This window comes from Odocoileus virginianus, chromosome 7 (assembly GCF_023699985.2).
Source record: "Odocoileus virginianus isolate 20LAN1187 ecotype Illinois chromosome 7, Ovbor_1.2, whole genome shotgun sequence".
In the NCBI taxonomy this organism is placed as follows: Eukaryota; Metazoa; Chordata; class Mammalia; order Artiodactyla; family Cervidae; genus Odocoileus; species Odocoileus virginianus.
In genome coordinates this window covers 59213797-59235168 of record NC_069680.1, presented here as the reverse complement: position 1 = coordinate 59235168, position 21372 = coordinate 59213797, and the positions used below count along the sequence as shown (strand labels likewise).

General features: G+C 38.5%; 1 protein-coding gene and 2 non-coding genes across 3 annotated transcripts; all 3 read right to left on the bottom strand.

The window, feature by feature from the left end:
* Positions 1-5969: 5969 nt before the first annotated feature.
* Positions 5970-21331, bottom strand: SRGN (serglycin). Its single transcript, XM_020901432.2, has 3 exons — positions 21195-21331; positions 11532-11679; positions 5970-6861 (listed from the first exon to the last, which is right to left on the bottom strand). Exons 1-3 carry the CDS (start codon positions 21265-21267, stop codon positions 6630-6632), a joined length of 453 nt encoding a protein of 150 aa, XP_020757091.2. The 5' UTR covers positions 21268-21331; the 3' UTR covers positions 5970-6629.
* LOC139036125 (small nucleolar RNA U2-30) lies at positions 10058-10125 on the bottom strand. The gene has a single exon (XR_011488863.1). It is a non-coding gene; the product is annotated as a small nucleolar RNA U2-30 (small nucleolar RNA).
* LOC139036126 (small nucleolar RNA U2-19) lies at positions 10250-10329 on the bottom strand. The gene has a single exon (XR_011488864.1). It is a non-coding gene; the product is annotated as a small nucleolar RNA U2-19 (small nucleolar RNA).
* Positions 21332-21372: the final 41 nt, after the last annotated feature.

The window sequence follows — 21372 nt, the reverse complement described above, 5'->3', positions numbered from 1 at the left end:
TATTGTACAGGAGGCAGTGACCAAAACCATCCCAAAGAAAAAGAAATGCAAGAGGGCAAAGTGGATGCCTGAAGAGGCCTTACAAGTAACTGAGAAAAGAAGTGAAAGGCAAAGGAGAAAGGGATATAAACAACTGAAAGTAGAATTCCAGAAAATAGCAAGGAGAGATAAGAAGGCATTCTTAAATTAACAATGCAAAGAAGTAGAGAAAAGCAATATGAAGGGGAATACAATTTTTTACAAGAAAATTGGAGATACCAAGGGAACATTTCATACAAAGATGGGCACAATAAAGGGCAGAAATGGCAAAGACCTAACAGTAGCAGAGGAGATTAATAAGATGTGGCAGGAATACACAGATACAACAAAGGTCTTAATGACCCAGATAACTATGATGGTGTGGTCACTAACCCAGAGCCAGGCATTCTGAAGTGTAAGTCAAGTGGACCTTAGGAAGCATTACCATGAACAAAGCTAGTGGAGGTGATGGAATCCCAGCTGAGCTATTTAAAATCCTAAAAGATGATCCTGTTAAAGTGCTACACTCAGTATGTCAGCAAATTTGGAAAACTCATCAGTGGCCACAGGACTGGAAAAGGTCAGTTTTCATTCCAATCCCAAAGAAAGGCAATGCCAAGAATGTTCAAACTACTGTACAATTGAACTCATTTCAGATGCTAGCAAGGTAATGCTCAAAATCCTTCAAGTTAGGCTTCAACAGTATGTGAACTGAGAACTTCCAGATGTACAAGCTGGATTTAGAAAAGGCAGAGGAACCAGAGATCAAATTGCCAACATCCATTAGATCACAGAAAAGCAAGAGAATTCCAGAAAAACCTCTGCTTCTTTTACTATGCTAAAGCCTTTGACTGTGTGCATCACAGCAAACTGGAAAATTCTTAAAGAGATGGGAATACCAGGCCACCTTACCTGCCTCCTGAGAAGCCTGTATGCAGGTCAAGAAGCAACAGTTAGAACCAGACAGGGAACAACAGATTGGTTCAAAATTGGGAAAGGAGTACAGTACATCAAGGCTATATATTGTCACCCTGCTTATTAACTTATATGCAGAGTACATCATGTGACATGCCGGGCTGGATGAATCACAAGTTGGAATCAAGATTGCTGGGAGAAATATCAACAACCTTAGGTATGCACATGATACCGCTCTAATGGCAGAAAGTGAAGAGGAACTAAAGAGCCTCTTGATGAAGGTGAAAGAGGAGAGTGAAAGATCTGGCTTAAAATTCAACATTCAAAAAACTAAGATCTGGCATCCGGTCCCATCCCTTCATGGCAAATAGAGGGGGGGAAAGTGGAAACAGTGACAGACTTATTTTCTTGGGCTTCGAAGTCACTGCAGATGGTGACTGTTGCCATGAAATTAAAAGACGCTTGCTCCTTGGAAGAAAAACTATGGCAAACCTAGACAGCATATTAAAAAACAGAGACGTCACTTTGCTGACAAAAGTTGGTATAGTCAAAGCTTTGGTTTTTCAATATATGGATGTGAGAGCTGGACCATAAAGAAGGCTGAGCACTGAAGAATTGATGCTTTTGAATTGTGGTGCTGGCAAAGACTCTTGTGAGTCCTTTGAACTGCATGGAGATAAACCAGTCAATCCTAGAGGAAATCAACCTTGATTATTCATTGGAAGGACTGGTGCTGAAGCTGAAGTTCAATACTTTGGCCACTTGATGTGCAGAGCCAACTCATTGGAAAAGATCCTGATGCTGGGAAAGTTTGAGGGCAGAAGGAGAGGGGGTTGGCAGAGGCTGAGACAGCTGGAAGGCATCACTGACTCAATGGATGTGAGTTTGAGCAAACTCCAGGAATCTATGAGAAGCCTGGCATGCTGCAGTTCATGGGGTCACAAAGAGTTGGATATGACTTAGCAACCAAACAACAACAACATGATTTATTTAACTAATCATACCTATATAATGAAGGCTTCAAAAAAACCCTAAAGGACAGGGTTCAGAGAACTTGCAGATTGGGGAACCAGAACCTTCTGCTTGCCACTGTGCCAGGTGTTAGGGAAATTAAAATGGAGGAAGTCTTGTTCAGACTTCAGAGACAAGAAAGCAGAGCAAGCCTCTCATTTTGCTTCTGGCCTGCCTAAACACTGCCCTGACCATGTGCCTGCTTGTGAGTGCACCAGTTTTTACCAGTAAGCCAAGCACTATAGATAAGATAGGGAAGCCCCTGAAGATCTGGCCAATCCCCCAGGGTCTGAAAAAATCTCATCACTTACCAGATAAACAGCATTGTAAAAAGATTAATGTGAAACCAGAGCTGCATTTTTGCTCTTAAATTGATGATTATATCAGTTTGTGGCCCTGGATTATAAACAAGAGCCCCCAAACTCAATTTGAAATCTTGCCCGAGGTGGGGACACACTGCCCAGGACCTTTTCCCAATTGGGACTCCAGATTGCTGTTAACTTGGGACTTCCCAGTGCTATTTCAACCTGGATGTTATTCAGCCCAGTTTGGTGATGTATGTACTGTTACTCTCTGCTGTTTCTATTTATCTTTGCTTTTAATGATCATATGTTGAAAGTAAGTTAGATAATTCACTATTAAATATTGAAATTATGCACCTGTGTCTGATTCATGTCGATGTATGACAATAACCACCACAATGGTGTAATTATCCTCCAATTAAAATAAATTAATTAAAAAAATTTTAAAGATAATGTTAAAATTTTTTTAATATTAAAATTGTTTATTACTGTAAAATGAGTGGTTTCTTTGTTAATGAATCCTTCAAACCTGAAAGTTAAAACTTTCAGCAAAACACCGGGCCCTAAACTCCACAAGGACAAAAGCTCCTTTATTTGGGAACTCATTTTGGGTATCTCCTCATCTCGCTTGAGTTATACGCTTTTATAATAAAATGGTGATCAAGCAAGTAAAATGTTTCTCCAAGTTCTGTAAGTTGCTTTAGCAAATTAGGTGAACCTGAGGAGGGGGCCATTGGAAGCTCCAATTTACACCCAATCAGTTAGAGGCATAGGTAACAATCTAGGTTTGCAACTGGCATCTGAGGTGAAGAGAAGTCTTATGGAGCTGAGCATTTACCCTGTGGAATCTGATGCTGACTCCAGGTAGACCGTGTCAGAATTGAGTTGAATTGTAAGAAACCTAGCTGATGTCAGAAACTTGCCTGTTGGTGTGGGGAAATTCCTCCCCACTACCTCACTACTCTACCCCTACTGCAATGGAATGGGGTGCAGACCGTTACCAACTATCTTACCTCTGAAGATGCCAGTCTATAACTTTGCCCATCAGGCTTCCCTGCTTTCCATTCTGACCTTGCTCACTATGATAATTGTACCATCTGGCTTCCAATAGCTGAACACCTTCACCTAGCCTCTCTTATTTTGGGACACCCATCATTCCCACTGCTATTAGTGAGCCCAATTCTGTAACAACATTCTACCTTCAACTCTGCCCTGTAAGGGGAGAGCTACCACAGATAGTTCAGAGATGCTGTCCCTCTTGCCAGCATATCCTTCATTGCTTTGACTTTCCTACAGAACCAAGCCATTTGGTAGGTTTTTAGAGCTTACATAATCTGTCCATTCTAGCATGCTCACGTCCTGGAACTTTTTGACCCCTTTTCCACTGTCTGCCATAGTAGTTCTAGAATTTCTACTTAAGGTGAACTTTTACTTTCTCCAGGCTTCTAAGGGCCATTCTAGAGTATGTCAACACTTTCTCCCAGGGTTCTTACCAGGATAATAAAACCTGTTTCCTGGATGAGTACTCCTGTTGCAAGAATGGGGACCCTTTCAGGGCATGAGAGTAGGCTCTTGTCTAACACTCAGAAATGAATTGTCTGAGGAGAACACATGCTGACCAAGTGAGAGATTTTATTGGCGAGGGACACCCGGGCAGAGAACAGCAGGGTAAGTGAACCTAGAACCCTCCTGCCACATGGCTCCCAGTCTCAGGTTTTATGGTAATGGAGTAAGTTTCCAAGCTGTCTCTGGCCAAACAACTAGAGTTGTTTCTGATTCAGGGTCCTTTCTGGTGCTGCACACATTACTCACCCAAGATGGATTTTAGTAAGAAGGATCCTGGGAGGCTGGTAAAACATATTGACTTGTGTCTCTTCTCCCTTTTGACTTTCCCAAATCCTTCCAGTTGGTGGAAGCTTGTCAGTTCCACCTTCCTTGCTTGGACCTCCTGTTTTTAACCATCTGTAGCTCATACAAGTGGTTGCTGAGGTGCTTGAACAGGGTAGGGCAGTTTTGGTCAGTGATTCCCCTAACACTTCTGTATTGGCCAACACTTCCTTGTCCAACTTTATGATTTGTCTCCATCCTTTGATCTAGCACACTTGGAGTTGAGTTGGGCTTCCCTAGTTGCTCAGAGGTAAAGAATTCACCTGCCAATGCAGTTCAATCCCTGGGCTGGGACGATCCCCTGAGAAGGAAATGGCAACCCACTCCAGTATTCTTGCCTGGGAAATCCCATGGACAGAGGAACCTGACGGACTATAGTCTATGGGGTCACAAAATAGTCAGACGTGACTTAGCGACCAAACGACAATAGAGTTAAGCCTCATAGAACCTTCACCTTTCCTCCTTACCAGGCCCAACACTCTCCTGTTGGTTTATATTGTAACTTTAGTTATGGATCTGTTGGCTAGGCAGGGAGGCAGGGCAGACCTTGAGAGTGCATATGGTCTTAAAGGGCAGAGGCCTCTTAACCATCTTCAAGCCAGAGGAAAGCACTAATTTTTAAGGAGTGGGCCTATTCTATAAAACCAAAGGGTTTGAAGAAGTTTAGAGGTTCAAATTCTGAATGTATCAACCCAGATACATTTCTACCCAGATGTGCTCATTTCTGAGGTCCAGTACTTTCCAAATCAGGGTCCTGATGTTATGTAACAGACTTGGTTAGAGTGACACCCTTAACATTCTTGAACTCTGCTATTCTTCTGATTATATCCTGGGCTTGGGCCTCAACTTTTCCTGCCCTCCCACTGCAGAAGAGAGTTTCTTAATATGTTGCTGAGGAGACCCATTGGTTTTCACAGTCTTTAATTAACCATCCTTGATCTTTCATTAATTACCTCCAGCAAGAGCTATCTAATGCCATCATCTTTATAATTACTACTTCTCCATATTCTCAGATGTTTCATATACTGCACCCTAGTGCACTTCCTTCCACTGATACACCATCCCAGTTCATCATCAGTGCAAGTTTGAATAATTGCAATTCTCTCTTGTGTGTTTTCTGCATTTATAGCCAGGGATAGGGTCCTCATTACTAGCCAAGACAGTAAGCGATCCAGCTCCAAAATCTCATTTTAGCAACTGCTTTCTCCCCGTCCTAGCACCAACTTTCGCAGGTTGGAATCTCCATGAAAGAAATATTGATGTGAAAACTAGTGTGCACAAAGTTTCTAAGGGAGCTCTCTCAGGGGGGTTGTAGGGATGCAAGACTAAGTAAAAGAAGAAACCGAGCTACAAAGCAGTCCCAACAAAACCTTAGCCAAATCCTCAGGGAATTCTGAACCTGTGATTTCCCTGCCAAGTTGTTCCAAGTTCAGGGGAGGAATCTGGTATCTATATGCCCACATGGACCAGGCATTGGGTGAAGGTTGCTGTGAGAAGAGGTGTGGCCTTAGACAAGGCATATCTCTTCCACAGAGGTTAATTTCAATAAGGTATCAGTTCTGAAGAGGGGATCTAGATAGTGCAGGATCCTTGACAGACTTTTCAAAACTAGGGGGAACAGGGATGGGTACAGTATAGCCTTCAAGAAGAGGAAGTGTTTGAACAAGAATAACCCTCTTTCTGTATAATGATTGTTTTCTTCATCTGCTAGTTAATAGGATTTGATTCTAGTTATAAAATTTGGTCTCACTGTAAAGTAACTTTACAGTTGATGATAATCTAGAAACATTTAAACAAAAATAATCCTTTCATGAACAAAAGAGAGCCCAGACAGTGTAACCCTTTGATAATACTTCTGCTTTAATAGACTGTTTGCAAACGCATAGATATCCAGGGGAAAAGGTAACACAGTGTGAAGTATTGAGAGCACAACTGTGCTTTAATTTAGGTGTTAAGTTTCTAAATGTGGCAGCAATCATACTTCTAAGCAAACAATGTCCACTAGCTCGCAAAAACATTTGATGGTGATATTAAAACAGTTAACTTCATACTGTAAAACATGTTAAATACCTCCTCTGTACATTCATGGTATGTTGCATCTGTGTTTTTCACAAAAAAGAGGCATCTCTAGATTTCATAATCAGAGTCAGCCTCATGAAGACTTAGATATGAACTAGTGCCTCTCAATTTGTTTCTCAAACTAAATTTTTTTAAAAACAGTATAATTTATTCTTTAAAGCAGTTTTATAGATATGGAGAGTCTCACTAATTTCATGGTGATATTGTTGAATATGATACATAAGAAATGCAGGTATTTTCCAAGACAACAGGATAGATAAAGGAGGCTTTAAGAATCCATGAGAAAAAAGATGATAAAACTGAAAAATCCTTTTCAGATATTTTAAATTTTCTAAAAAGCTTTTTGTCCTCAAATTAATCATTTAACCATGATATACAAAATGCATTGCCTGGTGTGAAGATGGGAAACCCTCTCTTTTATATAGTAAAATCCTCTTCTGATCCATCCTGCCCCAAGTCCTGGTTGTACGAGCGCAAATTTCTCTCCCTAGATCTAAAGTTGTAATTAAAAGCATCATTTCCTTCTACTGGTTGGTATTCCTGTTCTATTTCATTTAGGAAGTCACTTCCAGATTCTGCTCCAGAGCCTGATCCCGAGACTTCCTCCGAAAGAGGGAAGACTTCATTCAAATTCTTGGAATTCATCATTCTGAAGTAAGGCAGAAAAAAGGGGGAAAAATCATTAAAGTTTGAGACATAAAAAGATAATCATAAAACATTTTTTTTAAGGTAAGAAAGTAAATGTAGCGACTCAGTTGCTGAAATTAGAAGTTAAAAGTTTCCCAGTTATTTAATGCTTTGAAACAAAAAAATAATTTCCACATGTTTGCATATACTTACTGTAACTAACTCATTGCCTTTATCAATTCCACATCTGCTCATTGCAGATGGATACAAAATGCTATCACTAACATGGCAATCCTATATTTGGAATTTTTCTTTTTTTTTTTTTTAACAGAAAAGGCCCCATTTTTACACTTTCTCCCACTCAATAGATAGATGATATTTTTCCTAATTTAAAATTTCTACAGAACTTCTAATAACTTCACAGTACTTCAACAAAGCTCACTCTCAGGTAATTCTTGGTAACAAGTCAAGAATTATAAATACCAACATGTTAACATTTCAGTTTGTGTGTGCTCAGTCGCTTAGTCATGTCCAACTCTTTGTGACTCCATGGACTGTAGTCCGCCAGGCTCCTCTGTTCATGGGGATTCTCCAGGCAAGAATACTGGAGTGGGTTGCCATGCCCTCCATCAGGGGATCTTTCCAGCCCAGGGATCGAACCCAGGTCTCCCACATTGCAGGTGGATTCTCTACAGACTGAGCCACCAGGGAATCCCAGTTTAAATGTTTACAAAGCTTTAAATTCCCTCAGAATTTTTGCCAGTGTGAAGAAAAATAAAAAAGCACTGAAATTGGGAATTCCCTGGTGGTCCAGTGGTTAGGACTCCAAGCTTTCACTGCTGAGAGCTCAGGTTCGATATCTGGTTGGGTAACTTGGATCCCACATGCCAAGCAGCCAAAAAATATAAAAAGAAAAAGAAAAAAAGTAAGTGCTTCCACCAAGCATTCTGGGTAGAAGGTAGAACCAGAAGGGGTTGAGGAGAGGAGAGGGGTGATAGTAAGCAGAGAAAGGGGCAACAGCTGGAGAGGAAGCAGAATCAAAGAGAAGATTTTACCTAAAAGTAGGTGATGCTAGAGAATGTCTGCAGACTAATGCTGGCTTCAGAGGGTGGACTGCAGAATTAGAGTCCTGGAGAAGGCGCATGAAATAAAATACCCAGCACAAGGAAGGTGGCCTTAGAAGCTGCCACAGGCAGAGTCCAATCAGGAAACTTAATCTCAATATTTAAGACAGGGAATTGCTTACACATGAGATGGAAAAGAAGGAAAGCCAAATAGGGAACAGTGAGGAACTCCAGAAATGAGCAACAGCAAGAAAACACTTCTCTCCCTGGGCTGGAAGGATAGTAGAGATACTAGAGAAAGTATCTACCTAAGTAGACACTACCTAGATAGTAGAGATAGGTACTACCTAAGCCCAGGGACCAAGAGCACTGGTGGAAGCTGAAGTCATGTATGAGATATTAGCCTTGCCAGAGGTGCCACCAAGGCAGGAATGAGAAGAAACATACTTCTCTCTCCCTGCCACCCATGCTGAGCAATTTCCCTTCCAGGCATCCCACTGGCCAAACTCAGCCACAGATCTGGGAGTGTGAGAAATGCAGATCACAGGGATCAGCCCTCATCCTTCCACCCAATACAGACCAGGGATGGGGAAGGAGAAATGCATCTAAGAGCAAAAGAGTCCAAGACTGACACAGAAGGAGAAGCTATGCATCCATAGTGACAGGAGTTTCAGAGCAGGAAGGAAAGTTACTGGCTGAGAAAAAGGAAGATTATACAGATTTTTTTAAAAAACTATTTAAAGGTTATGTTCTATTTATAGCTATTATAAAATATTGACTATATTCCCTGTTGTATAATACATCTTTGTAGATTTTTTTATTCATGGTACTTTGTACCTCTTAATCCCTTGCCCCTATCTTGCCCCTCCCCACTTCCCTCTCCCCATTGGTAACCACTGGTTTATGCTCTATATCCGTGTATCTCTTTTTTGTTATATTCATGAAGTTGTTTTATTTTTTTATATTCCACATATAAGTAATACACAATATTTGTCTTTCTCTGACTTATTTCACTAAGCATAATACCCTCCAAGTCCATCCATGTTGTTACAAATGGGAAAAATCTCTTGGATTTTTATGGCTGAGTAGTATTCCAATGTGTGTGTCCAAGTGTGTGTGTGTGTGTATCACATCTTCTTCATCCATTCATCTTATTGATGGGCACTTATGTTGCTTCCACATCTTGGCTATTGTAAATAATGCTGCTGTGAACATTGGGGTATGTATATCTTTTCAAATTAAGTGTTTTCATTTCCTTTGGATAAATATCTAAGAATGCAATTGCAGGATTATATGGTAACTCCATTTCCAGTTTTCTGAGTTTTCTACAGTGATTGCACCAATTTACACTCCCACTAACACTGTACAGGAGTTCTCTTTTCCTACATCCTCACCAACATTTGTTAATTGTGGTCTTTTCAATGACAGCCATTCTGACAGGGGTGAGGTGATATTTTTTGTGGATTTTAGTTGCATTTCTCTGGTGATTAGTGATGCTGAGCATCTTTTCATGTGCATGTTGCCCATTCTTCTTTGGGAAAATGTCTATTCAGATCTTCTGCCCATTTTTCAGGTTGTTTGTTTTATGATGTTGAGTCATGTGAGCTGTTTATATATTTTAGATAGTAACCCCATATCAGTCATATTATTTTCTCCCATTTCAGTAGGTCATCTCTTTGTTTTGCCAATGGTTTCTTTTGCTGTGCAAAATCTTTTTAGTTAGGTCTCATTTGATTACTTTTGCTTTTGTTTCCTTTGCCATAAGACACAGATCCAAAAAAATATTGCTACAATTTATGTCAAAGAGAGTGGAAGATTATGGAGATTTGAGGAGGAAAGACAGTATAAAATAGCTGTTTTGGAGGATTTAGGTTATTTCTCTAGTATTTTAGATTAAATGAATTAGTTTTGAAATCCATGACTTAAAATAATGGAGGATGTTGTAACATCAGGTTCAAACTTTGTGCTGGAGATTTAAAACTGAAGCACAGGGTTGCAGAGTTGTATTTTAAGGATGGTGATGATATAAGTTCAGTGATAAAGGGGGTTGCCAGTATCCCCAAAGTGATAATAGGCTTACCTGGTTTGGACACAATGACTTATGTGGCTTTCAGAAGGGTGATTTTCTTTTATTTTTTTTTTTAAATTTAATTTAGAGCTCAGATTGAGTGTAGAAATCTATAGTTATAAAGGTCTGTAGTAAAACCTTTTCATCATTGCTCAGAACTGATCAGCCTTTTATACACACACACCTGCAGCCAATTCTCACTCACCCACCAGTAAGTCCTCAGTTACCCATTGTTGCCTTTACACACACGCACACCTTATTTTACATTATTCTTTGCTTCTCAGAACTACAGAGATCATGCATCAGGTAGACTAGGAGGTCTTCATATGCTCAGATTTGGCTCTTTTCATCATTGATCCACTTTATTTTTTAAAAAAGATTTATTTATTGGCTGTGCTGGGTCTTTATTGCTGCGAGTGGGCCTTCTCTAGTGGCAGTGGGCTGAAAACTACTCTCTCGGGCTATTCTCTAGTTGCAGTGTGCGGGCCTCTCACTTCAGTGGCTTCTCTCACTGCAAAGCACAGGCTCTAGAGCACATGGGTTCAGTAGTCGTGGCTGACGGGCTTAGCTGCTCTGCGGCGTGTGGGATCTCAGTTCCTGGACTAAGGATTGAACCCATGTCCCCTCCATTGGCAGGAGGATTCTTCCTGGACCACCAGGGAAGTCCCAGGAGAGTGACTTTCTATTTAAGCCTGGATATTAAAACTTTTATGATAATTCTTTTCATAATATATCTTTGCCACATGTAACTTTGATATTCAGTGAAATAATGGGCTCTAATACAATTCAATTTTTGTTACTTATGAATTCCTATTGGATCCTTTTTGCAAGTATAAGGCAGGTTTTATTTTATCAAGAAGAGGTATGGCTTTCTTTTTTATGAGTCATGGCCACTTATTCTTCCTCCCCCTAATATCTTTTTTTTAATCACTACTATCTAAACAGAACACTTTTATCACCCCTCAAAAATCCTATACCTATTGGCAGTCACTCTTCATTCCTCTCTCCCTCACAGCCAATGACAACCACTCTATTTTCTGTCTCTATGGATTTTGCCTATTTCTGTACCCTTCATATAAATGGAATCATATAATATGTGGCTTTTTATGTCTGGTTTCCTTCACTTTGCATAATGTTTTCTGGATTCAGCCATGTTGCGGCATTTATCAGTACTTATTTCTTATGGTCAAATAATATTACACTTTATGTATATATCAAATTTTGTTTATCCATTCAGGTGATAGACTCCTATTGGATTTTAATATATAATGTGCTCTATTTACATTAATAAAATAATGTTCAATTATTTTCAATACCTATTGGTGAAAAGTATTCAATTTTTGTTTCTGCCACCAGAAAAAGACCTTGCAAAAGTGTGAGTCATGTATTCTTGTGCATCTTATATACCAGTAAATACATTACAGTTTCACCCTGTACTATGCAGTGAAAATTGAACCATGGAAGCAAGATCCTAAAGAAAACGCTCTGGACAACCCTTCTACCTCCATGCCAAGATCTCAACAGAGGTTGACAAAAGTAAAATCTAGGAATTCCACTTACAAGAAACGGTCAGCCTTGGGAGGTGGGATTTTGCTGGATTCACTTGGAAGTAGATCAAACTCTGGTCCCTTTTCTTCAATGCAGTTTGCAGACTTACTGTCAGGACTGCAGCGTACCCACTGGTACCTGGCTTTCTGCACAGGAGAACCTGCCCAAACAAGGAAACCGCATGGTCAATAAGTATCTCTTACACAGCTTCTAATCACTCTTTCCCTAATAAATTTTTAATTAAATAGATTTTAAATTTTGTAGGTAAGGTGTGGACAGGTTTTATGACCATTTCACCCGTTGTTTCCCAGCCCTTTATACATAGTTTATCCTTCTCATACTACAACTGTGCAAAGTAGCCTAGAGATTAACATTAGAATAGGCTTTGGCAGTTAGCTGCCTCTGCTACTGGTGACCTGTGAAACCTTCACTTCCCCGAGTACCCACCAGAAAATTCAGGTACTAAAAGTGTCTCATTTTCATAAGCTGGTCACAAAAATTAAATGAGAAAATGTATGTAAAGATCTTAACATAGTGCCAAGCACACAGTAAATAAACACCTAATATTACTAACTATTATTCTCTCTGTACTATTATTTCCATTTTATACAAAGGAAAACTGAGGCTGCATAGGTACTAAGCACCCAGAATTCAACCTTCTATCTGACCCCAAAGTCTGCCTCTTCTGATAGAGATGAGTCAAATTATGTTCAGAAAGGTTAAGAAATGTACCAAATAGTCCTGAGATATTACAAAACTCCAGTTCTTTGGGACCATGTGGTATTCTTGAGAATGAAAGCAGATTAAAAACTTAATCTCTTTCTTTGGCCTTAGATCTAGTCAGAGATTTCAAAAGTCAAGGCTCTTCTGTTCACCAAAGCTGGGCTTTCACAGCCTGTTTTAATTTCTACATAAAAGGCTCCATATCCTGTGTTGAGGTTATGTAGGAGATCTCTTATTAATTTATGAAATAAATTTCATTCCTCAGTTTAGCAAGGATGGAGCCCTTGGTGGTGAGAAATACTTCACTACCCTGCCAAAGGATCATCTCCTCCCCACCTCAAATACATATTTGATTCACACAAGTACAGCTAATCGTCATCTAACATGAAGGAGCACATCTAAAACTCCTGAAAAGCAGAAAATGAGATTTTGTTAGGGGCACCACTGACTAAAGCTACCTTGTCCTGGCCAAGCACAGTCATAACCACTTGCTCGAGTTATCTATCATACAATAGGAGGTCCTGGTAAAGAATGCAGACTAACAAGCTACCACCCGGAAGCATTTGGGAAAGGTCAAAAGGAAAGAGGAGATGACAGTCCATACATCCTACAAACCTCCCAGAATCCTCCTCACTAGAATCCATCTTGGCTGAGTGATGTGCATGCTACCAGGAAGAACCCTGAGTCAGAATAACTAGCCAGAGACAACCTGAAAACTAACCCCATTACCCTAAAACCTGAGACTGTGAATTCCATGGAAGAGCAGTTCTCCTGGGTGCCCTACCTGCTGCTCTCTGCCCGGTGTCCCTTCCCAATAAAGTCTCTTGCTTTCTCAGTACATGTGTCTTCTTGGACAATTTATTTCTGAGTGTTAGACAAGAATCCACTCTCAGGCCATGGAAGGGGTCCCCCTTCCTGCAAGAGTATTAAAGCCCAGTACATAATTGTTCTGTACAGATTGAGATGCAACTGATAACACATATTTAAGAAAACAAAATAAAATGAAGAACAGTGTTGTAGATAATCACTGCAATATTTTTTGCAGTACCAAAGACTATAAAATTAAATGTTAGTGAATTAAGGTGCAGCCTACAATACTATGCAGCTATTAAAAGAATGTGGCAGTTCTCTGGGTACTGATATATAATAATCTTCAAGTATGTGTGTATACATAGTACATATATGTATATGTATGTGTGTATGTATGTGTATACATATATATATTTTTTTGGCCATGCTATGTGGCTTGCAAGAATTTAGTTCCCCAAACAGAGGTTTGAACGTGCCCTCAGTAGTTAAAGCATGGAGTCTTAACCACTGGACTACGAGGGAATTCCCTCCAAGGTAAAAAAAAGTAAAGAACACTATGCATTGTGTGTTACCATTTGTATGTGTTGTGGATTTTTGGAATTTATTTACATGCAAGCTTACATGCACAGAACACCTCTTGAAAGATACACAACAAACTGGTCATCTTGGTGGAGGGAATTAGTGGCTAGAAGAGAGTGGAAGGAAGAACACTGACTTTTCACTGCATATCCATTAGAACTTTTAGATTCTTGAGTTATACTTATGTATTATCTTTCAAAATTAATTATTTTTATTTTTAATAGCTTTATTAAGGTGGATTTGACATTCAATAAGCTGTGCATATTTAAAGTGTACAATTTAATGTTTCAACAAGTGGATACAGCATGGAACCATCACCACAGTCAAGGGTATGAACATATCCAACATCCTCCAGAGTTTTCTTGTGCCCCTCTGTGACCCTGCCCTTCTCCCTCCCTTCTCCTGACTCGCCCCCCCCCCCAATCATCAGTCTGCTTTCTGTCATTATAAATCAGTTTGCATTTTCTAGATTTTAAGTAAATGGACTCATGCAGCTACTTGTCAAAAGTTTCTGACTTTAACTCTGGGTCTAGAGGGCTCTCTACCTTTTATAGTACTCTCCTTAAAGTGGAGAGTCTATTTAGACATTCCTTAAAACTTTTAAAAATGTAGCAAATAAAGAAAAAAAAGTTACTCCTAATCTCATTACCCAAACCCCTAGAGACTATAAATTTTAGAGTTTTCTTTTTTTCCTTCTGAGTGTCAGTATTTCTGAGAGTATGCACAAGTTGTTTCCCTTCTCAACTATCAGAGGTTGAAAACTGGAGCCTCTACCAAGGTCAAATTCACTTTATATCTCAATGGGATGGCCAGGGACTTTGTTCCTAAAAGACTGCAGACCCACAGAATTTTGCAAAATGTTCTTTTTCCTTATGAACCTCTATTATGTTTATTTATACTCAACTTTGTTCTAGTTAATATTTCTGATTAATTTTATAAATACAGCTTTGTTAGCTTTCATTAAGATATACATATATATGAAGGGGAATACATAAAGAATTCATGATGCTGTTCACCCTAGTATTATTTAAAATAGGAAAACAGTAAATAACTAATCAAAACAAGAGAAAACACTGAGATTAATTGTGAGGCATTAATATGAGAGAATATTAACCAAACAGAAAAAAGTAGTAGCTATGGAAAAGACTACATAGCATCACAGGAAAGTTTATATTAAAAAATGAGTTAAAAATAGCAGAATGCCATTCTATGCATAATAGTTGTTAATGCAACTACATATACAGATATGGGGGATGGGAGGAAATACACAGAAATAGCTATAGTGGTAGGCTCGAGTGATTATTTTTCTCACTTTGTTTTCTAAATTACTGTAATAAACAATATTCTTTTAAAATATAAACAAAGCAAAGACTCTAATGTAGAAAGTAAATGTTTTAAATGGAAAAAAAAAAGAAAGTAAATGTTCTCCCACTGTTTTCCTTCTTTCTTTCTTTCTGTCTTGCTTTCATTTTTTTCTTTATTTTAGGACTACTACTCTGTCATACTCTTCCACATAGTTCCTGAATATAGCTTACACATTTCTAGTCTGGGAAACCATAGTCATCCAGAATGGGTTAGCTTTGTCACTGCTTAGAGGCTGAAGGTAAGGTTGCCAGATGACATCACAATGGCCGACCCTTACTAGCTATATAACTATAACCTCCCTGTGCCTCAGTTTCCTCATCCATAAAATGGGGACAGTAATAGATCTAATAATAAGATACAAATATTAGGTTCTTAGAATAGTACCTAGCACCATGGTCAGAGCTCTTTAAATGCTAGCTTCTGTGATGAAGAGGAGGATAACAATGACCTATTGACCTATCTCTGATAGAGATAAACCAAATTTAAATTCCTGTCCCACCATTGAGCGCCTCTCTGATTCTCAATTTCTCATCTTTGAAATGGGAATAATAGTATCCCAAAGAGTTCCTGGTGGCTCAGCTGGTAAAGAATCCACCTGCAATGCAGGAGGCTCAGGTTTGATTCCTGGGTCGGGAAGATCCGCTGGAGAAGGGAGAGGCTACCCACTCCAATATTCTGGCCTGGAGAATTCCATGGACTGACTGTATAGTCTATGGGGTCGCAAAGAGTCGGACAGGACTGAGCAACTTTCACTTTCAAAGAGTTCCAGTTTAAACAATATAGAAGTATGTGATACATCTAGCACAAGCTTTTGAGTACGGTAGGTATTTAATACATTTTAGCTCTTTCTCCCTCTCTGATTCTTTCTTGAAGAAGTTTGGCATCTAATGAATTACTGCTTAGAAGCTTCATCGTGTGAAGTCAGGTGAAAATTCAACATCTGCTCCAGCAGAGGGCAATGTCTTCACACCCTATGCCATCTAGACCAATGCAGTCCAATAGAAATAAGAGGAACCATCCGTACATGTCTGAAATTTTCAATATTAGGACAGTCATATTTTAAAAAGTAAAAAAGAAATAAGTGACCTTAATTTTAAAACATTTTACTTAAACCAATATATCCAATAAACAATGTAAGTTATTAATGGATATTTTACTTTTTTTTTCATACTAGGATTTTAAATCTGGTGTGCATTTTGCGCTTATACCAGGTCTGTTTGGACTTGCCATATTTCACACATTTCAAGTGCTTAGTAGCCACAGAGGTTCCTGGCCACCATTTTGGACAGAGCAGGTCTAGACATTCTCCTCTATTGCCACTGGTGGCTGAGTATCAAACCAAGAAACTGCTTGCATAGACAGGAAGTCAAACAGAAAAGTAAAACTAATAGTTTATGAAGAAACATCCAAATGAAAAGTCGTATCTTTTCACTAGCGTAAAAAACACAACTTTGATAAATTAGAAAACTAAAATACAAATTCTTTCTAAAGTTTAGCATCTCAGCTTTTAAAATTTATAATTTTTTTTTTTTTTTTTTGAGAGAGAGAATGTGAAAATTCTCTTAAGGCAAGACATTTCTTTCCAACTTTTATTATTATTAGCCGCATGGCATAGCACATGGGACCTTAGTTCCCTGACCAGGGATCAATCCCACGCCTCCTGCACTGGAAGTGTGGAGTCTTAACCACTGGACTGCCAGGGAAGTCCCCAAGAGGGTTTTCCTTTTTTGGGTAATGAAAATGTTCTAAAATTGACTATGGTGATGGTTGCACATATTTGTGAATATACTAAAAAACCATTGATGTACACTTTAAATGGGTGAATTATATGGTATATGAACTCTATCTTAATGAAGATGTTCCAAAATTTATAAGAAGTCAAAAGTAGAAGTCCATCTTCCCCCCAAAAATGTTTATCTAATTTGAAATTGGGGCTTCCCTGGTGGCTCAGCAGTAAAGAATACTACAATGCAGGAGACATGGGTTTGATCCCTGGGTCAGGAAGATCCCCTGGAGAAGGAAATGACTACCCACTCCAGTATTCTTGCCTGGGAAATCCTATGGACAGAGGAGCCTGGCAGACTACAGTCCATAGGGTCGCAAAGAATCAGACACAACTTAGTGACTAAACAACAACAACTTGAGACTGATGATTTACTTCATTTGTTTTAATTTTAAAAAGTTTTATTGGTATTTAACATATTCAACCCAGCACAAAATTCACTCTTCTAATATGTACATTTCAGTGGGGTTTTTTTTTAGCTTATTCATAGGTATGTGCAACTATCACCACAAATTTAGAACAATTTTATCATCACAGAGAAATCCTCTGTCTTTTAGCTATCCAAGTCCTGTATCTTATATGTCTCATCCCTAAGTAACCAGTAATCAATCTACTTTTTGTCTCTGTATTTTTTACCAAATTGGACATTTTATATAAATAAAATAATATGAGGTGGGTTTCTTTTTTAAGTATAACTGACCTATAACACTATATTTGTTTCAGATGCATAACATAGTGATCCTCGATTATTATACAAAATAATTAACACTGGGGATCTTAAATTTGCTTTAAAATAAAGAACGTGGTTACAGATATATTTATTCCTGATAAATTTATTCAAGAGTGTTGGCAGGATGTGAAAATTCAACAGTTCTAGCCCCCCAATGTGTGGGAGTATCTTGATTCTCTTTTGTTTGAGAGAAGTGTCTTGAGATTACGTAATTTAAAAAATAAGAGGAAACATGCTCATGGACAGAAAAATGATCTTCCTAAGAGGTCCCACTTACAGATCTCCTGGTTATTTCTGCAGTGGATTCAAGGAAGAAGAATGTTTTTTATTTGGAATCACTTCCCTCACTGCCTATACCTGTCCTTTCTTTCTGTGTCTCTGTCTTTGTCTCTCTTTCACATATACACAGAATCTACTAGTCCTACTTTAGCAAAACACTTTCTATGATTAATCATTACCATTTATAAAAAAATAAACCTCTGACATGGGCAAATAACTTACCCTAGTAATCTCTCTGTATCTTTTTATATTGTAGTATCAATATTTCCCCAACGTCATCACAGTTTACTAATTTCCTATTCTTAATGGAGACTTGCTGCGGGTTTGTTAGAAAAACTTTAAAATTGCCATGTTAGGGGAGAAAAAAGACCATTTTCATTCATTATTTAGTGGCATCCAAACAGGCATCACTATATAAGTTGGAGCTGCTTCCTTCTGGCCAATCAGTTGCACAAGATTCCTCACCCTTGTGTGGTTTGACAAGCTATAAAACGTTCCAAGTTTACTTTCAATTTCTCCCTCTCTGTCCCTCGACTCAGTGGTTTTTGTAGTAAGAGCTATAGTCAAAGCAAGGTTGTTTTAAATAAAGACAATCTCTACTCCAACTAGAAAACAGCTAAACTGCAGTAGAAAGTTAATTTGAACTTGAAATCAGGTGACCAGCTCTGCCATTAATTAGTTGTAATGGGCCTAGGGCAAGTCTCATACATTTTTTGCAAGAGGTTGATGTAAAGAAGAAATGAGGTGATGAATGTAAGATCCAGTTTTCTTCTCTATAAATTGGTATTAATTCCTCCTCACAGGGAATGTGATGACCATTTACCTGAGAATGGATGCGGAATCACTTTACAATTGAACAGCAGTGAACACTGGTGGAATCAATATTATTATTGTGATCTCAGAGGCAGTGTAGAGTGGACACAGGGTCTGGCAATGACCCCCCGGCTACACCTGCTCATGGATTTTCCGTTTTCCTTCTTTATGGGCATCTTTGAAAAAGAGAGTTAATAAAACAATTTGGGATTCACAGGCCTTATCAGTAATCTCCTGGAGCTCTACATTAAATTGATTACCCATCTGTCCTCTCCAGGGTCTCCCACACCTTGCCCAACGTCCTTCTCTTTGCACTTGGTAGATGGGCTTTTTATAGCATGTTTTTATTTTAGCTTCACTTACAGTCACTGATGTGGGCTTGAATTGTGTTGCTCCAACTCAATGTATTGAAGTGCTAACCCCTAGTACCTCAGAATAGGACTGTATTTGAGTCTTGGGACTCAATAGAATAGACTATTTGTATTTGGGACTTAAAAGAGATAATTATGGTATAATGAGTTTACACGGATGAGCCCTAATCCAGTACGGCTGTTGTCCTTATAAGAAGAGGAGACCAGGACACAGAAACACACAATCCTTATAAGAAGAGGAGACCAGGACACAGAAACACACAAAGGCCCATGTGAAGACAGAGATAAGATGGCTATCTACAAGCTGAGGAGAAAAGCTTCAGGATGAAACTAACCCAGCTGATACCTTCATCTTGGACTGCTAGTCTCCAGAACTGTAAGGAAATAAATTCCTGTTTTTTAAACCACCCAATCTGTGGTACTTTGTTATGGCAGCCCTAGCAGATTAATACAGTAACCTGAGATGTTTCGTTTCAGTAAAAGCAAGTCAAAAGTCTAGTGGATTTGATCAGTTAAATCAATGGGTTAAGAAAAAAATTATTTTTAAGTGGGGAAAGAGTGCTACAGAATCATATCTGGCATCACATAGAATATTATGAAATAGAAACCTCTTTGCAGCCTTGAGTTGATGTTACACACACACACACACACACACACAGCCAGTGGATGGGCGTCTATTTCCCTTCTTATTCAAATGTGGGCACAAACGCTTAATTCCAATACCAACTGCACTTCTCCTTTGGAAACTCCCTAGTTTTTCAGTCTATTCATTCTCTCATTTTTGGTTCCCTTCCCAACACAGAGCAAAACGTACCCAATGATGACATAAATACTAGTACTTTATAAAATTATATAGTAGTTTCTTCACTACTTTCTGGAAAATACCTATTACATAAAGAACACTTTTGTTTTAATTTTAGTTTTCCCTATTGAATCTTAGTGGGAAATGTGACACTTATGGGAGATTTTAAAGATGTAAAGATTCATCGAGCTCTGGTCAGAGTAGACCCAACACCAACAAGTCACGCGGGTCTGTTCTTCAAACATAGACTTGACTGCCTGGATCTTGTCAGAACACATTAGGGAATTATTTCATTGGCTGAAGGTTTTCCCTGAAAGATTGCAGTAAAGCCTGTTTCTTACAATCAACAATGTTTTATCCTTTAAAAAAAATAAATAGATTAGTGGGAAAGTTTCATCAACATTATTTGCTGGTTTTTCAATAATTGCATAACAAGAAGAAAGTGATTTTATAAATTTCCAATATATAATGAATGTATGTGAGGTTATGTGTACAATTTCATTTCCACCAGAAGTAAAAACAAGACAACTAGAAGTCACTTCGAAGAAACGTATCTAAGATATGTGCATCACTATGACTCAATATTTCCTTTACGATTTGGAGGAACTTAGTGTTTTTCTACTATAAATTCTCCCATCTACTTATCAGGCCATGACTATAATCCCTTATTTACCAAAGGAGAAGAAACTGTTTTTCTTACAAACTGATCATTTTCACTTTCTTAGTCATTAAAGGTTTTAAGTTGTTTTATTCTGACTAAACAATCCTAAATGATAGACCTAACAAAAATTTTCCAAATATGCTGTTTCTCTGAGCAACGACACAATTACTAAAATTCTTTGGCCTTTCTTTAAAATCAGAGAGGGTATTCATTAGCTACGTCTAAACATAAGTGAATTTTCACTAAGAACCAGGTTTAAAAAAGGAGAGAAAATACAAGCACATTTACTCTGATTTTAAAAATAGTATTTCCCAGTGTCTAAATAATTATGACATCACTCATCATTAAAACTTGAGATAGATATGGGCACTTAGAGGGAAACCATTTTCTCTATTCCTTTCTTGAGCCTTTAAAAATTTGTTAGCTATTTTCACCTGACAATAAAATAATACATTTCATTGTATATTTGGCAAATTAAACTTGACATTATCGTAAAAAAAAATAATAATAATACATTTCAATCATTTTAAGAACTTACAAGGCTGTAGCTGCCTCAGAGTTTAACTTTTTTTTTTTTGGTACCAAACTTAACCAACTTCACTCTAAGGAGTTCAGCTACCCCAAATTCTTTTTTTTTTTTTTTCTTGGCCTACTTTCCCTTAATAAACTATATTCTATACCTTAGAGTGAATATAATCATTTGTGTGGACCCTGGGGCATACAAGAAGATTATAAGGTGACAAGATTACTGGGTCTTACCTCGAACTGAAGATAAAATCAGGATGAAGGCAAGAGGCAGAATAAGCCTAGTGCACTGGAGGAGCACCTGCATGGTGACCAGCTTGCTTCAGCACCACCCGCACACCAACCTCACAACAGGGAAGTGTAGCCGGGTGCTCTCTGTCCCTTTTAGAAAAGGTTCCAAAACCGCAAACCC

Coding starts and splice junctions, on each gene's coding strand:
- SRGN (XM_020901432.2), bottom strand. CDS start 21,267: ATGCAGGTGCTCCTCCAGTGCACTAGGCTTATTCTGCCTCTTGCCTTC. Junction 11,680..21,194: donor GATTTTATCTTCAGTTCGAG/GTAAGACCCAGT, acceptor TTGTTTGGGCAG/GTTCTCCTGTGCAGAAAGCC. Junction 6,862..11,531: donor CCCAAGGCTGACCGTTTCTT/GTAAGTGGAATT, acceptor GCCTTACTTCAG/AATGATGAATTCCAAGAATT.